We start from the raw sequence: 22,838 nt of genomic DNA, 5'->3' as shown, positions 1-22,838 counted from the left end.
GCAGGCTATTCAATGGCTCAGAGGCTAAAACTTGGAAACAAACATAGAAACTGACCAACAGTGTGGTCAGAGATGAGCGATGAGTACAATGCTGATGAAGAGACTGATTGATGGGTTGTTTAAGTAGGACAGTGACATGATTAGATTTACATTTTAAGAGTACAATATGGCTGCCCCTTCTACCCAGTGTAAAATAGTCGTTATTGCTCATGTAGGCAGCAAATTTTAGCATTTCACTTTGACACGTGCTTGTTTCAATGAGAAAACACCTCAGATTCTTCTCTAGTGACTGCCAACTTAGAGCTTGGTCCTCAGAGACAAAATAGAACTTTGCCTCAGTAGCAGTTGGGACCCTTTCTTTCCTCGGATTTAATCACTAAGTGGAGGAAGGATGAGGGTAAAGTCCTTGAGGTGAGAAGGCATCTGGCTCACTTGACAATTTGAAGGACACTCAGAATGTAGGATAGCTGAATGTATGAGAATGAGAGACAGGTTCAATCTGGTTTCTTTTCTTTCTTTCTTTTTTTTTTTTTTTTTTTTGTGGTACTGGGCTTGAACTCACGAGCCAAGCAGGCGTTTATGCCGCTGAGCTAAATCCCCGGCCCAGATCTTGATTCCGATGAGCCTGATAGGTAAGTGTAAAATTTAGATCTTAATCTGGAGAGGAGGGGTAAACAGCCTTTAGTTACGAGGCTGGCGTTGAAGAATGGGCTATAAGGGGTAGTTTAGAGAGGTGGTGACTACCATCATTTTGAAGAGAGGTGAGGATGGCCTAGAGCTGAGGATGGAGAGAAGTGGGAGACTTTGAGATGTATTTAAGAGACAAAATTAACAGACGGTGGATAATAACCAGCAGCGTGGTTCGCGTGATCTCTGGTTACAGATGAGTAGAGAGCAATTTCGTGCTCCTGAGCCTACGCAAGACTGGTTCCCGCGCCTCAAGTCAGTGGGCGCGGTCTGCAAGAGCCGTCGCCCCGGTGATCGGTGGGGCGGGACAGGGGGCGGGGCCGCCTGGGCGCTGCGTCACCCAGTGGTGGCGATGGTGCGTGTGTGGGGGGCGGGGGATACGCTGGGCGCGTCCCTGGGGTCACGTGGTGCGCAGCACGCAGAGTCCTTCTGTCGGTTGGTCCTGGAGCGGCGCAGCAGGAGCGGGGCCGTGAGGTGAGCTCGCGGCGAGGCGCGGCGAGGCGAAGCAGGCTGGCTGGGGCCAGGTCGGGGAGGGCCAGCGCCGCGCGCGCGCGCTGTGCAGGCGAGAACGGTGACAGGCGCCACCGCAGCCCTGGTCCCCGCCCGGCCCCGCTCTCTGCTTGGCCCCGTTCGCCCAAGCCCGGAGGGAGGCCTGGGGACCGCTGCTGAGAGCGTGGCGGGCGTGCTAACTGCGCCCAATCCCGAGGGCTCCCCATGGGAGTGACGGCGGTTGCGGCCAATCAGCACTACTCGAGGGGGCTGGGCCCTTGCGGGCCCGGGGCGCGGAGCGGGCGGTATTGGGGGTAGGAGGGTAACGCGCCAGGGCCAGACTCAGCGCTGTGTGGCCCCCGAGGGCCATATCACCAGTCCTTGCTGTTGCCTTGTGCCTTGGTACTGCGCTTTCTTTTATTACCTTTTGTCCTGTTTTGGAGAGCACACCCCTTTTTCAAGACCCCCAAATGTGGGAGTGTCTCCTTTACAGTTTTGAAAATCTGGACGACGCACCCCATTTCTTGAGCTGTAACACTGAGATTTTCTAAGTTCCCCCCAATTGAGGGGGTACCCATTACCTTTCCCTTTGATCCCCCAAATGGGGAGCACATACCTTGAAATCTCCAATCTATATACTACTTTTCCAGTTTGGGGGTTCCTCTGTTAACAGGTTCCTCAAATACGAGGTCTGGTAATCAAAAGTGTTTGGATAGTTTCATACGTTCCCACAACTCCAAGGAAGAATGTTTTCCAGGCTCTGAATCTGACATGTTTCCAGAATTTTGTAAATTTTAAAGGCACTTCCCTTTTTAGCCTTCAAATCTGGAATCTACTAAAAATGAGGTGCAAATCTTGGCCTTTTGGACACATTTTGTGTTACACAAATAAGGAAATTAACACTCTTTTTGTTTGTTTGAGGTAGGGTCTTGCTGTATATAGGCTAGGTTGACCTAAACTTGTGATCTTTCTGTCTCAGCTTCCTTAGTGTTAGGTTTACAGGAATGGGCCACCGTGCTTGGCTGATTGATTGATTTTTTTTCAGTCATTCTATCTTTGGGGCTGCACCCTTTTGTGAGTTCCCCAAACTCCCTTGTGTCCTAGGGAAGATTCATTTTCTCAAGAGCCTATGTACTTTCTATTCCTATTAAATGTATTAAATCTTTCCCTTTTAGTATGAAATGCTCAACTGTAGGAATGTAACCATCTTCCTGATGCTGCTGGTTTTTCTTTCTTTCTTTTTTTTTTTGCGACAGGGTTTCACTGCTTAGCCTAGGCTGTCCTTGAACTCAACTGTGTGGCCCTAGCTGGCCTCAGACTGGTAATGATCTTCCTGCCTTCAGAGTGCTGGCATATGCCACCACACCCAAGGAGTGTTCCTTTCTGAAAAGTGCCTTTCTATCCTTTTTAGTTTTTCTGCCACTGAAGAAAAACTGCCACCATTTTCATTCCTCTTTCCTTCTCTGATTGGAACTACATTCTCCTTTAGGTACTCTCTCTCAGTCTGCTCAGTGCACCCATTTCCCCTTCTGTCCTATAGTGAGCGCTTATCTTTGTTCAGCACAGCACTTTCTGCTTGTTACCTTTTTCTTTTTCTTTTTTTTTTCCAATTTGGTAGTTCAGACTGGCCTCAGACTCATGCTTTTTCTGATGTTTCAGCCTCTGAAATGCTGGAATTACAGGTGTGTGTAATCCCTGGTTTTCTTCTGTCACCCAGTTTTCTGAGCACACTTTGATTTGTTAAACCATCTGAACTCCTTCCCGCAGGTTCCCTCTCCTAAAGGGGTGCCTGCACACAGCCTTTCATGTCTGTTTTATCTTTTTTCTTTCCGAGACAGAGTCTCCATTTACAGTTCAGGCTGGTGTTGGGCTCAATTTGTAGCCCAGGCTGGTCTCGAACTTTCAACAATCCGATTGCCTCAGTTTCCAAAGTGCTGGGATTACAGGAGTGTGCCACCACACCCGGCTTGCTTTTTTTTGTAAATCAGAGTGTCTGTCCTGGTGCAGGTATTCCCTCTGTTGAGTGGCTATAGATTCTGTTCTTTTTGCCTTACTCTGGAGGTGGTCTCTGCGTGGACTGTTTGGGTTGCCTGATGCTGGGCTCAAACCGGAAAGGAATCCTCATGAATTTCTTTGATTATTCACAGGATTCCAGGCTCCTGGTGGTTTACTTCTGATAACATTCTAGCTAGATGTGCTTGTTTTTTCTCTGTACCAGAAAAACAAAAAAAAAAAAACCCAAACCCGTGAGAGCATATTTTCTAATACTGTATTGCTTCTAGCCCACCATAAGCTTCTTTCTCTACACCAATCTTCATACGTTTATCAAGAAAAGAAGTGATTTGCACTGGCAATGTAGCTTGGTAGTAGAGTGCTTACCCAGCCTGTGGAAAGTTCTGGGTTCATCTATAGCACTGAAAAAGTAATTTGAAGGAACCGCTTGACCATCTTTTTTTAAACTAATTTTTTTTTTATTAGTATTTTTTTTCTTTGGGTACTGGGAATCAAACTCACAACCTCACGCTTGCTAGACAGATGTTGTGCCACTGAGCTATATCCCTGGCCTTAGTAGACGTTTTTAATACATCTTAATAAGTACGTATATGTGGGGGAGTTGATACATGTACATGAGTCATTTTTTTCTCCTTTCCTTCCCCACCTTCTTGTCCCTTGGACATTCTTTGTTTTTGCCGTAGAGGGACAAAAGATTGAGGTGGATGCTTACCTTTCTCCGTTGTATTCACACATAACTGTCAGTCTTTGCCCCTAACATCTGCTTGAAAAATCTGCAGATATTTGGCATAATTTCGTCTCATCAAAAATTCTTACAAGGTTTTTTCTTTTGTCTTTGCCTTTCCACATATTTCTCAGGACTTCTCCAACCAGATTAATTTCCTCTCAGCTGACATCGGTGCTTAAGGGATAATGACACCTGTGACCTTTTTCTCTTTTAGGAAGACACAGAGTGGGAAAGAGTTTGGGTCTTAAAAAGTCTACCAGTAGGACAAGGACTGTTTCATTTTTAAAAAGATGCGCTTTAGAATCTCATTTGGAAACTGGATATTTGCCAAGCACCTGCTTGCTAGTGGTGCTGGGGGATTAATACAGCTTAGGGGAAGTACTTTGAACTCAGTAATGCAACTTGAATAAAATTAACCGCTATTGTATTTTCAAAACAACTATTTTCTATTTCTTATGCATAAAAGTCCTAGAACTGAGCTGTATTATTTCAGAAAGTGAAATAGATCTTACATTTAAATCAAATGTATTACTAAGTACTAAATTTATTTTAAAAAATTAGGGCTGAGGAGTAGCTAATAAAATATGGTTTACTTAGCTGAGTGTAGTGGCTCATGCCTATAATCCCAGGTCTGTAATCCCAGCACTCCCAGAGGCTGAGGCAGGAGGATCCGTGTGAGTTCGAGACCAGCCTGGGCCACAAAGTAGGCCAGTCTGAACTACATAGAGAGACCCTGTCTCAAAAAGACAAAAAAAAAAAAAAAAAAAATTGTGGTTTACTGAAGTGAACAGGTATTTTGTTCATGTAGATGGCTGTTTGGTTTATGTATGTACACCTAGGGCGCTGTACCCTTAAAATATCCTACACCATTGCTTCTCAAAGAACTTTTTTTTCTTTTTGAGACAGGGTCTTGCTGTGTAGTTCAGGTTGTCTTTGAACTCTCTGCAATCCAGCAGGCCTCCTGCCTCAGCCTCACTACCTGGGATTGCAGGTGTGTGTCACTACTCTTGCCCTTAAGCTACTCTTTTTTTTTTTTTCTACCAGGGATTGAATTTATGACTTCATGCTTGCCAGGCAGGTGCTTATGCCACTGAGCTAAATCCCCAGTGTTAAACTACACTTGAGAATGTTTCTTACACGAAGCCAAAGATCTGTTGGTATAGATAGAAAGGTGGTGGTTAGCTTCATGCAGATATGTTGTTTTCTGTTCTTCCTTTATTCAGATACACATCCCTTAGAAGTTTGTGTAATGTTACTGGTCCCTTCTAAGGGCTGTTAATTATAATGGATTACAGTTATTCTACCATTTAGCTTTTTTTTCTCTTTTTGTAGTACTGGAGATTGAACCTAGGGTCCTTATATTCCCAGCATATTTTAACTTTTTGTATTTTTCTATTTTGTCTTTTGAGACAAGTCTTGTTAGGTAGTTCAGACTGGCCTTGGACTCATTATGTAGCCCTGGTTGGCCTTGAATTGTAGTAATCTTCCTGCCTTGGCCTCCCAAGTGCTCAAGTTGCACATTTGCCATCACACCTGGCTTATTTTTTATTTTGAGATAGTCATGTTAAATTGCCCAGGCTGGGCTTGAATTAGTGATCCTTCTACCTCTATGTCCCATGGGGCTGGGATTGCAGGCATGTGTACCATGCCTTGCTTATTTCTGACCCTTTTTAATTTTTATTTTGAGATAAGAGTTGGCTGAATTGTCCAGATTGACCTTGGATTTTTGATCCTCTTTTGTCAGTCTCATTAGCTGAGATTACAGACTTATGCCGTTGGGACTTTAGCTTTTTAAACCATGGCTTAAACTTCTTGGTTATTATGTAGATTGTCAAATTTAAATGTTTATTTTTTGCTAAAATGTAGACATAATTCCTTTTTCTTTGTGGTGGGGACGTGAAACTCAGGGTCTTGCACTCTAGGCAAGTACTTAGGCAAGTACTCTACCATTGAGCTGTATTCCCAGCCCTTGTAATTTTTGATACAGAATCATTCTAGTAAATACTGCACACTCATCTTATCATTCTGGTTCCTTGCTTATCATTGTACTGTGAGTCGGGAGTCTGAATCACCCCAAAGCAATAGTCACAGATGTTAAAATTTCCAAGTAGTTCTTCCTAGTTTTTTGGGTTCTGCAATTGGGCGTAAGAAAGGCCTAGACCTTTAGTGGAAGCTGTTAGTTTGTTGCTAAGTGAGTGTTCTAGAAAGCAGTACTGGTGAGATTGCTATTCTTTAATAGGGATCTTGGCTTTTTTTTTTTTTTTTTTTTTGAGATAGTGTCTTACTATGTAGTTCAGACTGGGTTGGATGTCCTTCTGCCTCAGCCTACTGAATGCTAGGATTATAGCATGCGTCACCACACCTGGTTGGTTGTGGTTTATTATGTGCTGTCTCCCTGTATATCCATATGTCTAATGTGGTTTTAAGTTCTAGAGGGTTTTTCCGTTCTTATGGAATGTCTTAGTTCTTTTGTACCTTGTTCCTTCACTGTCATGGCCCTTTTCCAATGTGATCCTATTCCAGGCCTTGATCAGAACAAACCTGAATGACTAGACTATTTTATGTCTCCTCCCCCCCAATCCCTTCATTTCTCACATGAATGTCAGATCATCTTCAGTAACAGATTTGATCTGGTTTGGCTCTAGGCTCTGCTCTTGCACTCGCTGTGAGAACTCAGGCAAGTCACTTAATGCTATTGGGTTTCCTCCCCATTTGAAACACGAAGGGCTGGTTATTTCTAAAATCTACCCTCTCTTTTTGTCAGTACCTTGCTTAGAAACCCAGTTGTCTGTGGAAACTTGTAGCATATCTGATTTCCTTCATGTGCTCCATTGGGCAACCTGCCAGTTATTTTGTTGTTCAGGTCACTTCTGGTACTGTCTCTTCTGGCTGACGCAGCCAGCTTGTTTTCCTTCCCTACTTCAGTCTTCATGTTATTTGCATTGGCATGCTGTATTTTATTCAGAACTGCCTATAATCCTCAAAGAAGTCTGCCTTGAGTTTCTCATTCATTGTTAGTTCTCTGCATCACTAACTGAATTGTGTATATGACCATATTTTCCTATAAGTTTTCTTTGGTTTTTGCAGGTGATAATGCTGGCATTTTAACACTGGTCTTCAGTTGCATGCTATGCTAGCACTCTGCTGCCAAGCCATATCCTTAAGCCCCTAGCGTGTGTGTATGTGTATGTGTGTGTGCATATTGATTGGTTTATTTTTATCTCATTATGTAGTGGAGGCTTCCATCTCAAGGCAGTCTTATTGCCTCAGTCTCCCAAGTGCTGGGATTGATTAAAGGTATGTTCCACCATGCCTGCTGTATTGATTTTTTTTTTTTTTTTTGGTACCAGGACTTGAACTCAGGACCTCATGCTTGCCATGCAGGTGCTGTGCCACTGACCTAAATCCTAAATTCCGGGCTGTATTTATTATTTTATGTAGTGTTTTGCTATGTAACCTAGGCAGGCCTCAAACTTGGGATCCTCCTGTCTCAGTGGGGATTATAGGTATGTACCCATTATACTTGGTTTAAACCCTTTAATTGTATGTGGGAATATTATATATATTTTTAAAATAAGACAGGGATCTTGCTATGTGGTTCAGGCTGGGTTTGAACTCACTATGTAGCCTAGGCTGTCCTTGAACAATCTCCTGTCTTAGCCTCCCACGAGCTGGGATTACAGGTGTATGGCACTTTATCTGGTTTATCTATTTTTCGTAGGGGTTGTCCTATAGGTTGTGGATTAACAATGGGCTAATGTAATCAGAATTAAAACACTATTTTGCAATACTTTTTTTTTATCTGTACCGGGAATTGAACTCACGACCGCCTTGCTTGCAAGGCAGGTGCTTATGCCGCTGACCTAACTCCTCAGCCCCTGTCTTTTTTGAGACGGGGTCTCAGTTCAGGCTGGCCTTGAGCTCACTTTGTAGCCCACGCTGGTCTCAAACTCGCAAGGATCCTTCCACCTCAGCCTCCCGAGTACTGGGATTACGGGCGTGAGCCACCACGCCTGGCTTATTTTGCATTACTTTGACAATTTTTCTGGATTCTGGCCTCTTCTCCTGTACCTTATTTTCTTTGGCCAAATAATGCAACTAATGAGCATAGAGAAATCCAGTAAAGTTTTAGGAACCCAGTATGAGTCAGCAAGTGTAAAGTGGGTGGCTGTATGAATGGAAAGTGTAGTTTGAATATATGAACTTTGGGGAAACAGGGAGAAGAGGGATTGGGTAGAATTTAAAATGAAGTTTTTTTTTTCTTGACAGTTTATGCCATGTCAAGAACATAATCCTAGGAATTTAAAGGCTGACTCTTAGGCATTTAGGTGAGTACAGTATTTGGATTCTCCTGCTGGAGACCTTATATTCAAGAAATCTCTTTCTCATGTGCAAAAAAAATCTATGACTAAGGTGTGTTAAAAGGAAATGTGGGCTTTTTACAATAACAATAACTAACTAGTTTTTCTTCTTTTTAAAGACACTATATCCCAATGTAGTCTAGGCTAGCCTTAAACTTGTGATCGTCCTGCCCTAACTCTCTAAGGAGCAAGGGTTACAGATGTATACCACTATGCTTGGCTACTTTCTGTTTCAGGGTTTTTTTTTTTTTTAAACTTTCTATTTCTTTCTTCCCCTTCCCTTCTCTTCCTATTTCTCCACTTCCTTTCCTGCTGCCTTCTTTTCTTCGCCTCCTGCTTCTTTGTCGAGATAGAGTCTCTTACTATGTTCAGGCTGACTTTAAAGGTTGGCCTCAAAAGTGACTGGAGTCCTCTAGCCTCAGACTCCTGAGTGCTAGGATTACAGACATGCACTGTCACATCCTACAATTTATATATATATATATATATGTATATATATATATATATATATATATTTATTTATTTATTTTTTGAGACAGTGTCTCACTATCTATAATTCAGGTTGAATTTACTATATAGCTTATCCTAGCTGCAAACTCATAGTGATCCTCCTGCCTTACTTTCCTAAGTGCTGACATTACTGATGTGTACCACCACGCCCAGATCTGCCTTTCTTGAATCTCCTGGTTATAGGCAGTTATGCTGCTTGAATGTTCCTTGGTTCCTTGGAGTAGTACATGCTGTCTGGTGTGCTTTGATGAGATTGGTCGTGCTGAAACCTGTATGAGAAATGGAAATGTACAATTGAGAAGGAAAGAAAGCTTAAAAGATCATCTTTCAGTCCCAGCTGCAAGGTTTGTGACTGTGAAAACCCAGGATTTGGAGGCAGAATTCCTGAGGTTGAATTCTAGCATCTGCCCCTCACTTGGGCCCGCATGTGACTTTGGCATGTGGTTTAAACCTCTTGGACCAGTGACTGTGGTATGAATTTTGGAGGTAGAGTTTTCTAGTATGACAGATCACTCAAATCTGTTTGGACCTGTTTCCTCGCTCAGTATCCTTGTAATTGCCTGATTGATTATTGGAAATATTGGTAAAAATGTTAACCTTTCTCTCCTATTCCTAATCTGAAAAACAGGAACAAGAAAATCTGGTTCATAGGGTTATTAAAGCTTGCTTTCTAGGCATATTTGTGCATGCCAGTACTTCCAGCTACTCAGGAAGCTGATGCAGGAGGATTGTGATTGTAAGTTAGAGGCTAGGCTGGGTACCTAATCAAGATCCTATCTGAGGGACTGGGGATTTAGCTCAGCGGCGTAAGCGCCTGCCTTGCAAGCAGGCGGTCATGAGTTCGATTCCTGGTACCGATAAAAACGAAAAAGACAAAAAAAATCCTATCTGAAAATGAAGAAAATAAAATAAAAAATTTAAAAAAAGAAATTGGCTAGGGATGTAGTTCAGTGGTAGAGAGCCTTAAGTTCAGTCACCAGTATTGTTAAGGTATTCCGTGATCTATAGAATTTAGTATATATTGCTCTTATCATTTTCATTTTATTCCTTTTATCAAATGTTTGTGAATTTCCCCAATACCCTTTTCTTTTCTTTCTTTCTTTTTTTTTGTCTTTTTGAGACAGGGTCTCTCTATGCAGTTCAGGCTGACCTTGAGCTCACTTTGTAGCCCAGGCTGGTCTCGAACTCCCAAAGATCCTCCTGCCTCAGCCTCCCAAGTGCTGGGATTACAGGTGTGAGCCATCACGCCTGGCTTCTTTTCTTTTCTTTTGAGACTATCTCACTATAAAGTGCAGGCTGGCCTTAGGCTTGCTTATGTAGTCCAGTGTGGCCTCGAACCCATGGTGATCCTCCTGCCTCAGTTTCCTGAGTACTGGGGTTATAAATGTATGCCATCATGCCTGGCTCAAGCCCCATCTTCTAATTGTTTTTCTTTGTAATGCAATGGTACTTCAGTTAGAAAATCTTGTAAGGACAACCTAGTCAGATATGTTTACTACTCCCTTTCCTCTGAAGGAACTCAGATAAAACTTAATCCGGAGCTGTAGACTATGGACCAGTGGTGCCTAAGCTATAGCATGTGCACTCTATCGGGCTCTTTGTACCACTGAAAACTCTCAAAGGTTCACCATCTCTGTGGCACTGTAGGTGCAGACTGCAGTGTTCAGTTGCTACAGTTGAGTGGGCCAAAAATGTCCAGGTTCTTCTTTATGATAAGGAAAGAATTGCCAAGCATACATCTCATAGTGTGTAGTAAGTAGCTACCTTTATTGAAGATCGTGGGACAGTAGCAGAAACAGGGAAAAGGAGGGTGAAAGGAGAAAGGTACTTGAGTGGGAAGGGAAAAAAGGCACTCCATAACTCAGGCTTCTGGTCTTACAGGGTCAGATACCACTGATCCAAGGTTCTCCATCTTCCCCCACCCCATATCAGTTTAATTGTGGATACTTGTTAGAATGGTGTTTGGTTTATGGCCGAGTGGAGAGAAGGGAAGTGGCTCACACAATTTCCCTGTTTTGGGATTATGGAAACATGGATAATCATTAGGGCCGTGTGGCATTTACTGTGAAGGAAGGGAAGGGAGTGACTCAGCTCCTTTGTTTCTAATTGTACTACTGTGACTAGGAAAACAGATACAGCTTTTTTTAGGCCTCAGGGACAAAACTGTGGTCTGTTTTCTAGTGCTTGTCCTCCTTTCATGTGTCCAAGGATAAGTAACAGTTCTTACACTTATCCATAGATAGCACTTTTCAAACAGTTTCCACATGAGTAGCTGCTTTAATTCTTACAAAGGATGATACTGATCTCTTTTCTGTTTTGATTCCAATTTTGCCAGTGGAAAGCTAACGTTTTTTTTTCAATAGCATCTGACTGCTTTGTATGAACACTGCATTGTTAATGTTGTTTATATGTTTATTTTTCTATTGCTGGGTATTGAACCCATACTGAAGCAGCCTCCTCCTTCCCACTTTGAGGTCTTGCTAAATTACCCAGTCTGGGATCAAACTTGGAATCTTGCTTCCTTAGCCTCACAGAGTGTTGGGCTTGAAGGTTTGTGTGGCTAGGCATTATTTGTTAGATGCTGGAGTGCTTGTGAAGAAACTATTACTTCTTGAGAGAGACCCACTCGTACAGTCACTTGTTATATAGATGTGGTCTAGAGGGAAGGGCAGGTTTTCATGGGAGAATATGGAAGTGGGTTTAGGAAGGCACCAGTACCTGAATTCAGTTCAGAGTGACCAGCCAGAGGAAGCAGGTGGTTTTGTGCAAAGGTCCTGGAGGTTGGAAATGCAAGGAGTTTGGGTGTGGTAAGAGTAGGAGGCTGCAAGAACAATAACAACTTGAGAGCTTATTGCCCTGCTCCATGCTAAGTAACTGTTATCTTCACAATTCCAATATGAAGATATGCAGTAGATACCTGTACTATCCCCATTTTACAGATGAGCCTCAGACTCAAAGAAGAAAAGACTTACACCGAGTTACATGAAGAATGGTAGTGTTGGGATGTTTCCCCAGGCAGTCTTACTTCAGAGTTCTAGTTCATAATCTGTGTGTGCCACTACCCCTCTGCTAAACTCACCCCTCCCCTCCCTTTTCCCTGCTAAACTCACCCCTCCCCTCCCTTTTCCCCTCCCTTCCCCTCTCTTCTCCCTCCCCTCACCCTTCCCTCCTCTCTTCTTTCTTCCCCTCCCAGGGAGATCCTGTCTCTTCCAAACGAACACACAAACAAACAAGCTTTATGTTAGCATATGGCTCTCACTAAATTGCTCACATGGCATCAAACATGATTCTCCTGCCTCAAAGACCTGAGTAAGCAGGATTATGGTATGTGCAAATATGCCCAGTTAGTAGTGTGCTTTATTTTATTAGGCATCCATTTTATAGTGTATGTCTATTTCATTTAAATAGTGTCTTTTGTTTTGTTTTTGGATTCAGGGTCTTGGTATATAGTTCAGGCTGGCCTTAACTTCCCTACTTAGCCTAGGCTAGCCTTGAACTCTCAGGGATCCTCCTGTCTCAGTTTCCTGAGTGCTGGGATTTCAGGGGTGATCTACTAGGCCTAGCCTTTTTTTTTGTTTGTTTATTTTTTATTTTTTTGTGACTACGTCTTATTATGTAGCTCAGCATAACATATGTAACATAAAGGGGTCAGGGGATGAGGGGAAAACCAGTAGAGACCCCCAGGCTTCTGTAAAGGAAACCTGGTATGGAATTTATTGTTCTTGGGTGCAGGCAGGCAGAGATTGTTAAGACCATCTCTCCCAACAAAGAAAAGTGCTTGTCCCTTTTATAGGGATGGAAAGAAGGCAGGGGACATTAGGCAGGAAAGTTTTAATAACCATCTGTGGTCAGAGGTCTCTGGTAGTCTTGCGTCTCTGTGGGCAGAGTCCTTGAAATATCTGGTATAAATTTTTGGGTGTCTAGCTGTGCCTGTTTGGCCCTAGATGTCCCAGGACCTCCTTTATAGAATCCTGTGCTGGCTGATGAGTTCTTGCTGAAAGTAGTGCTTCTGCCAGCAGGCAGGTTGGGGACTGGGAGAGTGAGGTCCAACTGGAATTTTATACCTAATCTAGCCTCAAACTCAATTTTCCTGCCTCAGCCTCCAACATGCTGAGATAAAAACTGTTTGCCACTGCATCTGGCTTTTTTAAATTTTTAAATGTGTGAGATTTATCCATTTTTTTTCTAGAATTGCATGTAAGGAGCTTTTGGTTTCTTCTTACGTTCACAATTGATTTATTTTTATCCTGGGCTATAATATTCAGATGGAAATGACTGAGTCCCAAGATTCGAAGCAGTTTTATAGCTTGTTCTTTGCTTCCATGTTGAGGTCTAAAATGATGGTAGTGGTCAAGTGTTCCTGGTTCCCCGTAGCTGGGATAATGCAAGATTTATCTTTTCTGAGCAATTAAATATTAATAATATCATATATTGTTATATAATGGGGTGACGATTCTCATATCAGTTGCTACATTCAAATTCTGATTATATCTAAAAGCATAAGCATGGTGGTGACGGAGGAGAGGGAGTGAATGGTTTCTCTATTTCTGTTACTTTTGATAAAGATTTCTGCTTCAAGGATTTAGAAATCTACCCCTGAGCACCTGTTTCTTTTCTGTACTAAATTCCATTTCTGTACCATAGGAATAATATGTTTGAGTCCTAATCACATCTTTTAGGCATTGTGAAGATCCAGTAAGATAGTGTCAGGATGAAATTCTTACCTTAAAATTTTTCATATTTAAATAACTTTAAAAAATATGAAGAGCAAGGACTTGGAAGAGTGAGGCAGGAAGATTGCTGTGAGTTTGAGGCTTCCCTGAATTGCATAGCAAAACCTGGTCTCAGAAAAAAAATCTAAAACTGCTATCTTACAACCTGGACTAGGGGTGTGGGTCAGTGATACTGTGCTTAGCATTTGGAAACCTTGCATTCATTCAATACATTGCACCAAAAAACAAAAGTAAAAACAAAACAAAAGAAAGAAAAAAGAAAAAAAAATCTTTTTATTTTATTTATTTATTTTTTATTTTTAGAAAAAAAAATCTTAACACTTGCATTTTTGTTACTGAGACTTAAAACAAACAGAAGTAGAGATTAGAGATTTATAATATTAATTTGGGCCTGGATGCATTCCTGAAATCCTAACACTTCAGGAGGGTGAGGCAGGAGTATCACAAGTTTTGAGTCCAGCCTGGGCTATCCAAGGAGAACATCTCAGAGGAGAGGGGGAAAAAAAAGCGAGAAGATTCCCAGAAACGGACAAGGAAGGAAAAAGAAAAAAATTAATGATATAGAAAGGGAAAGAAAATGAAAATGTGCTTAGTTTCTTTCTTTCTTTTTTAAAATTTATTTTTATTTTTTGCTACCAGGAATCGAACTCACAACTTTATGCCTGCCAGGCAGGCGCTTATGCCACTGAGCTAAATCCCCAGCCCTTAATCTTTTTTCTTGAGACAAAGATTTGCTATGCAGTTCAGGCTGGCCTTGAACTTACTTTATAAGCCCATACTGATCACAAACTGGCAGTCATCCTCCTGCCTCAGCCTCCTAAAAGCTGGGATTACAGGCGTTTGTCATCACACCTGGTATCAGTTTCTATCGTTAAGCAACTATTTAAACAGTTTCATAGGTGCTTCAAGTAATTTTAAGCATATGCTAGACTAGATCTATGTCTATTTTTGGTCTAAATTGTTTACACATGCATCTATATCATACTTTTCCTAACTGATACATGTTGAAGATGACTTCATCTCAGCAATTACAGATGATCATTATTCCTTTTCAAAGCTATACAATAGGATTAGAATGTAGCTAGCTCAGTGGTATAGCGATTGCCTAGCATGTGTGGGCCCTACATTTAATCTCCAGTAACGAGAGGCCAGGGCAATTCTCTTGCATAGATGAACCATAATTTGTTTAATGAGGTCTCATGGATAGGCATTTTGGCTGCAAAAATTGCAGTATGGTAGACATTGGGAGCATATACTGCATCTCTAAGGTGAATTAGAGGTTGGGATTGTCTGTATATATATCTACTAGTTTTGGAAAAATAGCTGTTTTGACAGTATTATTTCTGCTTATCCAAGAGCAGGGAATATGTTGCCATTTTCTTTTTTTTTTTTTTTTTTGGTTGTTTGAGACAGGGTCTCACAGTTCAGGCTGTTTTTTTTTTTTTTTGTATCAGAGATTGAAGATTGAATTCATTACCTCATGTTTACCAGGCAAGTGCTTGAGCCACAGAGCTATATCCTTGACTCCTGTTCAAGCTGATCTTGAACTCAGTAGGTAGCCCAGGTTGGCCTCCAACACTGTCGGTCCTCGTGATTCAGCATCCCAAGTACTAGACTGCAAAGTCTAGTATCTTGCAGCATAATACCTATGCTCCACCACACCTGGCACGATTTATGCTTTTGGTAGAAGTATATGATCATGCTCTTTTCGCTTCATGTTTGCTATCCTTACCTTTACATTTTTTTGCTAATTTGAGAAGTGAAAAAAATGTTACTTTAATTTTAATTTTTAAAAATATTTTTGAGACTGTTTCACTATGCAGTTCAGGCTGCTCCTGAACTTACTTTGTAGTCCACCAGGCTCAAATTCACAGCAGCAATCATTTTGCCTCAGCCTTTTGAGTGCTGGGATTACAGGTGTGCACCACCATGTCCCTCAAAAAATGTTACTTTGAATTGTGTTTCTTTTCATTTAGGTGAGTTTATGTGGCTGTAACATCCTTATAAAACTTTTGTGGGGCTGGAGATTTAGCTCAGCAGCATAAGCACCTGCCTTGCAAGCAGGCGGTCATGAGTTCGATCTCCGCTACCGATAAAAAGTTAAAAAAAAACAAAACAAAAACAACTTGTATCTCCCCTTCTCTCCACCATAATACTCCAGTTCTTTTGTCTGTTTTTAAGTGAGTTGGACATTTTTGTCTTTGATCAGTATGCATTCTTTGTTAATAAAGGAAGGTAATTTTTGTCTTGTGGTTACAATTTCTTTGTCTCAGTTTGTTTGTGAAAATGCCCTTTAAACTGTGCTACACAGTGTACATTTAAAGCTTTCATTGTCATTGATGAAGGGAACATTGAATGAATACTGTATTTAAGGAAATAAATTAGGCTCTCTGTCTCCTGTGGAGCCATGGGCTCCAGGTTAGGGAAATTTGAATATAAGGGAGTAATTTGAAGTCTGGCCAGAGTTTTAAACATAGAATACAGATTTTATCAGACATACTGAAAATACTTTTTTTCTCTTATTCTGCAAGCTGGAGATTTTTTTTTGATACCGGAGACTAAACTTTACACTTGCCAGGCAAGCGCTTATGCCACTGAGCTAAATCTCTGGCACAAGCTGGAGATTTTTAAAAGAAAAAACCAAGGCCTTGAAGATTGGCTGAAGTGATATGTTTAAGCTAAATGCAGGAATGTAGTTATTAGGTTGTATTTTTTTGTTGTTGTTGTCTTTTTTCTTTTTTATTGGTACCAGGGATTGAACTCACGACCACGCGCTTGCAAGGCAGGTGCTTATGCCGCTGAGCTAAATCCCTAGCCCCAAGGTTGTATTTTTTAACCCCTGATTCTGTATCCTGTTTGTTTTGTTTTGCTTTGTTTTTGGAGACAAGGTCTCATCCAGGCTGGCATTGAACTCAGAGATCTGCCAGCCTTGGCTTCCCAAGTGCTGGGATTACAGGTGTGCACTGAGGATTGAACCCAGGAACTGCTTGCATGCTAGTCAAACTACTCTGAGATTTAAATATTTAGGTACTAGGAATTGAACTTAGGACCTTGAGCTTGCCAGGCAGGTACTCTGCTACTGAGCTATATCCTTGGCCCTCTAATGTGTGATTTAAAAAGAAACTGCCCAGCATGGATGTATCAAGAAATCAAATAATAACAAATGCAGGTGAAGCTGTGGTGATAAAGGAACCTTTCTACATTGTTAGCAGGAATGTCAGCTAATGCAACCACTGTAAATCAGTATAGAGATGTTTCAAAAACTAAAAGCAGAAATTTCATTTGACTCAGTTGTTTCCCTTCTCAGTATCTTGCCAAAAGAGTTAAAATGATACTGTGATGATACATGCAGCCAGGCATTGTGGCATATATCTGCAGTGGTGCCTGAGAGACTGAGACAGGAGAATGCCATGAGTTCAAGACCAAGGCTGAACTACATAGCAATATCTTATCTTGAAAAACGAAACAAGCCAGTTGTGATTTGTAAGCACCTATAATCTTGGTAGGCTTAACTTGGTAGGCTGAGGTAGGTGGTTCATGAGTTTGAGGCCAGGCTAGGCCACATAATGAGTTTACGGCCAGCCTGGACTGTATAGTGAGAGATGCTGTTGTCTTACTTTTCTTTTGTGCCTGATACAAAAATACTGAACCACTAAAGTTAAAGGAAGTGAGATTTATTTAGCTCAGCTTCTAGAGGTTTCAGTCCATAATTAGCTGGCCCTAAGGTGGTCTGTGGAGGGGTGACATTAATGGCTACAGAAGATAGCAAAAGCAACAAGAGAGGAGGTCTGAGAAAGCCTCTTTCTGTCCCTTATATAGTATGCAGGCTACTCACTCTAGGGCTAGTGTAGCACTCACACTGTTAATCTCAGCACTAGACCATGTATCAGTCAGAAATTCTAAATTTAGCCATTTCAGAAAAGCACATCTCATGATGACTACATAAGGCTTGGGGGAACATCCAGACCCAAACCATAACAGCTGTCTAAAAATACAAAACAACAAAAAACCCCCCAAAAGTTAAAATGATACAGGAATCCCCATGTTTATAGCAGCATAATTCATAATGCTAAATCTTGGAAGTGATTTATATGTCCATCAGAAAATGAATGGGTAAAGAAAATGTGGTATTTATTTATTTATTTATTTATTTTGGCTTTTTCGTTTTTACCGGTACCAGGGATTGAACTCACGACTGCCTGCTTTCGAGGCAGGCGCTTATGCTGCTGAGCTAAATCGCAGCCCCGAAAATGTGGTATTTATGCACAATGGGAATACTACTCTTCTATGAAGAAAGATAAACTTGAGGCATTTGTCAAAAGATGGATGTACCTTGAGACCATAGTGTTAAGTGTGCTAAATCAGAAACACAAGCTTAAACATGGCACGGTTTTTCTTATATGAGAAATAGAAAGTATAAGTAAACAGCAACATAAAAGATAATAGAAAATGGAGATCTTTTGCAAATGGGAAGGGGAACAAGAGGTGAAGAGCGGGGAATTGAGGGGAAAGGGATGTAAGAAGAATTATACTGTGTTACTTATGCACATGTACTAACTCCCCACGCTCAGGGTAATCATTGTGTACTACAAGCATGCAAACTCCCCACCCAAAAGAAAAGACCTTTTTCCCTAGAGGGCTGGAGGAGAAGATTTAGGTAATGGGAAGAGAAATTCAAATTAGCTAGATCTTGTTCTGTGTGATAGCATGGAATAGGTGGGTCATTCACCATGAAATAGGGTTGAGTTCATAAAGAAGATTTTTTTTTTTTGAGATGTAGTCTTACTCTGTAGGCCAGGCTGGCCTTGAATTCATGGCAGTCCTGCTTCAGCCCCACAAGTGCTGGGATTACAGACATGTGTCACTATATTTGTTTTTTTTTTTTTTTGTCTTTTTCCTTTTTATCGGTACCAGGGATCGAACTCACGACTGCCTGCTTTCAAGGCAGGTGCTTATGCCGCTGAGCTAAATCCCCAGCCTGTGTCACTATATTTGACCTTTATTGCCTCTGTGATGAGGCTGACTCCTGCACAGAGCCTGGGAAGTAATTGCTTAGTAAGCATTCAGTTCCACCCTGCTTTTCTTGGCATCACCTTTTCATACATGTGATTGGGGAGGGCAAGTTATTAATGAGACTTACTCAGTATGCCTGAAGCCAGAGATAAAGGGTATACAGTATTTCATTCATGCTCAAATGAAGACTTGTACTGATTGGATTATACTTACATGTCAGATGTGATACCTCATTTTCCTGGAGAGCATTAGGTAAAGGTGGTCAAACCTCTGACATTTCCTTGCTGAGGGTCTATATAGATGACAAATTTATGCTACTGTAGCTTTTTTTTTAAATTTTAAAGAGAAGATAAGACAATTTAAAACAAGGTAATAGAGTAACAATAAATAATACATTGTGTATTTATTTATTTAATCGGTACCGAGGATCAATATTTATCTATTTATTTGGTACTAGGGATCAAACTCATGATGTCATGCTTGCCAGGGAGGCCCTGTGCTGCTGGGCTACATCTCCAGGTTGTATTGTTATCTTTATGTGTTATTCAGAGTATAAGATATAGGCACTTAATTGTCCAGACAATTCTAGCACAAAACTTCCTTTTCAATGAATTAAGAGAAATTAGTGGTATAACTATTTTAACTATTATATATATGTGTGTGTGTGTGTGTGTGTGTACACATTTTTGCTTTTCCCTTCTTTTCTCCTTTCCCCATCTCAGTTTCTCTTTGCTTTTGGACAGTTTGTTCCTATTTCACAATGTCTGTTGTACATTTTGGATCGTACTCTTCTAGCTTCTCACACTAAGAAGACAATGCAATGTTTACACATGTAAGTCTGATTTATTTCACTTATATCAGTTCATTTATGAGTATATTTATTTCACTTATGAGCTTTTAGTTTATTGTGTTTCAGTGTCTTTAATCATCTCTGTTACCATCCCTCCTCAGTTTGATTTGCTTCCTGTGTTTCCCAGTGTTAGCTCTTTGGAACAGATGGTATAATGGATAGACTTCCATCTTTTTTTCCTATGAGAAACTTCTGTTGTGAAAAACTACAAGTTTAGGAACCTACTGACTTAAGAGGAAAATGATAATCACCTGTAATGTTTGTTTTCTTCTGGTCTTAATATATATAAGATTTAATGTGAGCTCCAAGCAGTACAGTTTTGCATTCTGCCTTTTCATGGAATATATTTTAAGAAAAATTTTTATAAGATGGGATGGTGTTACATGTCACATATGAGGACTTATTTCTGTGATCTTTATGTTCCTTCATTGCAGTGATGGCCCAGTGATGGCTATGAGTCAGGCAGTACCCTGACAGTGGACTGACATTGCTGGAGCAGTTAGGCTATAAGATCTAGTTTATGGGAGGAAGCAATTGCTGTTTGGTGTTGTCCTCCTCTAGTGCCCTTGAAGCTCAGGGTACCTCCATCACACTTCTACCAGAACCACTGTGCATCCTTCTGATTGTATTTGGAACTTCATATGCTACCCTAGTGATCCCAGAAACTTTTTTTTTCTTTGTTTTTTGAGATAGGGTCTTGCTCTGTAGTCCAGATTGGCTTTGAACTCACTATGTAGCTGGTCTCAGTGATACTCCTATCTCAGCCTCCTAAGTGCTGGGATTATAGGTGTGTGCCACCATGCCTGTCAGAAACTTCATTTGTGGGGGCTCCTGTTCTCACAGATGTCTAATGTGATTTTTTTTTCTTTCTTAAAAGGAAAATACTGTTACTTCAGAATTTTTTCACTTTCCAATAATGGGGATCAAACTCAGGGGTGAGTGAGCGACATTCTCAGTCTTTTTTGAGACAGTTGTTGCTAAATTGTCCAGCCTGGCCTAAAATTTGTGATTCTCTTGCCTCAGTCGCCAAGTAGCTGGAGTTCCAGGTGTGTGTCATTCACTGTGCCTGGCTACTACTTTGTTTGGATGGCAAACCATTCCCAGTATTCAGCAGCTTGACAGAACAAATGAGAGCCAGATGTGGCAGCACTTGGCTGTTAATTCTAGCAATGTGAGAACCTTGAGGCCGGAAGTTACCATGTTCAAGCTCAACCTGGCTATGGTGACTTCTTTTGAAATTAAACAAAAACCAAACAAAATCAACCATCAAAACAAAAATAAATGATCTGCACTGTGAGAAGCTGAGACAGCAGCATTGGAGGTTTGAGCCTAGCTTGGGCAATCTAGTCAGAGCATATTTCAAATGAAAAAGAGGCCTGGGGGTTATATGTCCTGGGTTCAGTCCCTAGTAGTGGTGCCGGGAGGGGCGTTATAATAAAAAAACCAAAAAACAATTAGGAAAGAGTATTTTGTACTGTTCTATTTTACTTGAGTAGAATTGAAAATCTAGATAAAATGGACAGTCACTTAGGAAAATATAAATAGTCGGAACGGACTCATAAAGTGGAAAATATAAATGGATTCTAGTCTAGCCTGCAAAAAGTAGAGCCAGAGTGAGTATAGTAATGTATCCCTATAATCCCAGTATTCAGGAGACTGAGGCATCAGGATTGTTGTGAGTTCAAGGCCAGCCTCAGCAATATAGTGAGTTCAAAACCAATTTTAATCATGTAGTGAGACTGTTTCTCAAAAAAGCCCAACCAAACAAACAAGCAAAAAGCAGAGTGCCAGGTATCAGTTGCTTATGCATGTATGTACCCATATGTGTATGTGTGTATGTATTTATATTTTTGAGGTAGAATCTTACTATGTTTCTCAGGATTGTCTTGAACTCATGAGCTTAAGCAACCCTCCTGCCTCCGCCTTTCATAGGCATGCATCACCATGAGAGCTCAAGGCTTCTTGAAGACAGGACCTGTATGTCTCTTTGGTCTTCACTGTTTCTCTAAATAATCTGAGCAAATATTTATTCAGTGTATCAGCAAATAATTGAATTTACCCATGAGGGCATTTTATTTTTCTGGTCTGGAGATTAAACTCAAGAGCTTTGCACTGAGCTATATCCCCAGCTCTTTTTAAAAATTTATTTATTTTTATTTATTTTTGGTGGTATTGGGTATTGAATTCAGGGCCTTGTGTATGCTAAGTAAGCATACTACCACTGAGCTACATCCTTAGCCTCTATCTTTTTTGTTTTGTTTTGTTTTGTTTTTTGACTTTTTGAGACAGGGTCTCACTAAGCAGTCAGACTGGCCTTGAGCTCACTTTGTAGCCCAGGTCTCAAACTCAACAGTCTACCTGCCTCAGCTTCCTGAGTGCTGGGATTACAGGCATGTGCTACCATGCCCAACTCTAACCCCTATTTTTTAAGACTGTCTCGGGGCTGGGGATTTAGCTCAGTGGCATAAGCATCTGCCTTGCAAGCAGGCAGTCGTGAATTCGATCCCTGGTACCGATAAAAATGAAAAAGACAGAAAAAAAAAAAAAAAAAAAAGACTGTGTCTCACAGTTTCCTAAATTGCCCAAAACTGGGCTCAAAATTATGTCTTCCCTCAACCTCTCAGCCTGCTGGGATTATAAGCAAGTGTCATCGTGCTTGCCCAGCTAGCAAATGTGTTTTGATATTTTGAGGGTGCCCCTCAGAGGCATAGGTGAATCCTTGACAAGCGGTGTTGAGAATGGGGTCCCCATACAGTTGCTAAGACCACAAGATGCAGCATAATGGAGGGGGGAGGAAGAGGAGAAGGAGGAGGATGGGGAGGAGGATCAAGAGGTGGAAGAGGAGGAGGAGGGGGACACCTGTGTTAGAAGGAAGGGCAGGTGTGAAGAAGGGTGCTGACAGTTTGCAGGCAGCTTTGTGTTTTGAATAATGCCTATCTTTTTTATGTGTAATGAGTGATGCTACACTTTTGGGTGGACTTTGCCGGAGTTTCATAAATATTTAATTGACTTTTCAGGAGAATAAAAGCAGCCCCATTGATGACTGAAAATGACAAAGCATCCACCTAACAGAAGAGGAATCAGCTTTGAAATCGGAGCCCAGTTGGAAGCCCGGGACCGTTTAAAAAACTGGTACTTTTATATTTTTCTATTAACTAATGCCTTTCAGTAAAGGATTTTTGGAAACAGAATGGTAGCCTAGGTTTTCTGTGGTGATTTTCTTCTCTTTGACTCTTGGAAGATGAAAGAGACTTAAGGTTATAATGTGGGGCCGTCCTTTGTTTTTGGTGCAGGACGTATGTGTCCAGAGGCCCATTCTGTGACCCTTGGTCATATTTGTTCCCCTTCTTAGCTGTTCATCTGAAGGAGGTTTGGGAAAAAGCACCAAGAGTGCTACAGGAAGGGAAGGGTTAATAATGACAGTGTCTTGCTTCTCTTGCTGCCTGTGTGGAAGA

General features: G+C 41.2%; 1 protein-coding gene across 7 annotated transcripts in view; it reads left to right on the top strand.

The window, feature by feature from the left end:
* Positions 1-1,037: 1,037 nt before the first annotated feature.
* Positions 1,038-22,838, top strand: part of Phf20 (PHD finger protein 20) — a 146,033-nt gene continuing 124,232 nt past the window's right edge. For 2 of the 7 annotated variants that reach the window (XM_063248435.1, XM_013150271.3), the window contains exons 1-3: positions 1,076-1,161; positions 8,186-8,244; positions 22,401-22,515. In XM_063248435.1, the coding sequence (XP_063104505.1) occupies positions 22,433-22,515 (83 nt within the window). In that variant the 5' untranslated portion in view covers positions 1,076-1,161; positions 8,186-8,244; positions 22,401-22,432. Of the gene's footprint in view, positions 1,162-8,185; positions 8,245-20,260; positions 20,319-22,400; positions 22,516-22,838 lie in introns of those variants that run through there. The other 5 variants (XM_013150274.2, XM_063248436.1, XM_063248434.1 and 2 more) reach the window with 4 other exon arrangements.

This window comes from Cavia porcellus, unplaced genomic scaffold (genome assembly GCF_034190915.1).
Source record: "Cavia porcellus strain 051 isolate PalLab524CR breed Dunkin Hartley unplaced genomic scaffold, mCavPor4.1 scaffold_5, whole genome shotgun sequence".
Lineage (NCBI taxonomy): Eukaryota > Metazoa > Chordata > Mammalia > Rodentia > Caviidae > Cavia > Cavia porcellus.
The sequence above is the reverse complement of the archived record's forward strand: the minus strand, read 5'-3'. Positions and strand labels throughout refer to the sequence as shown.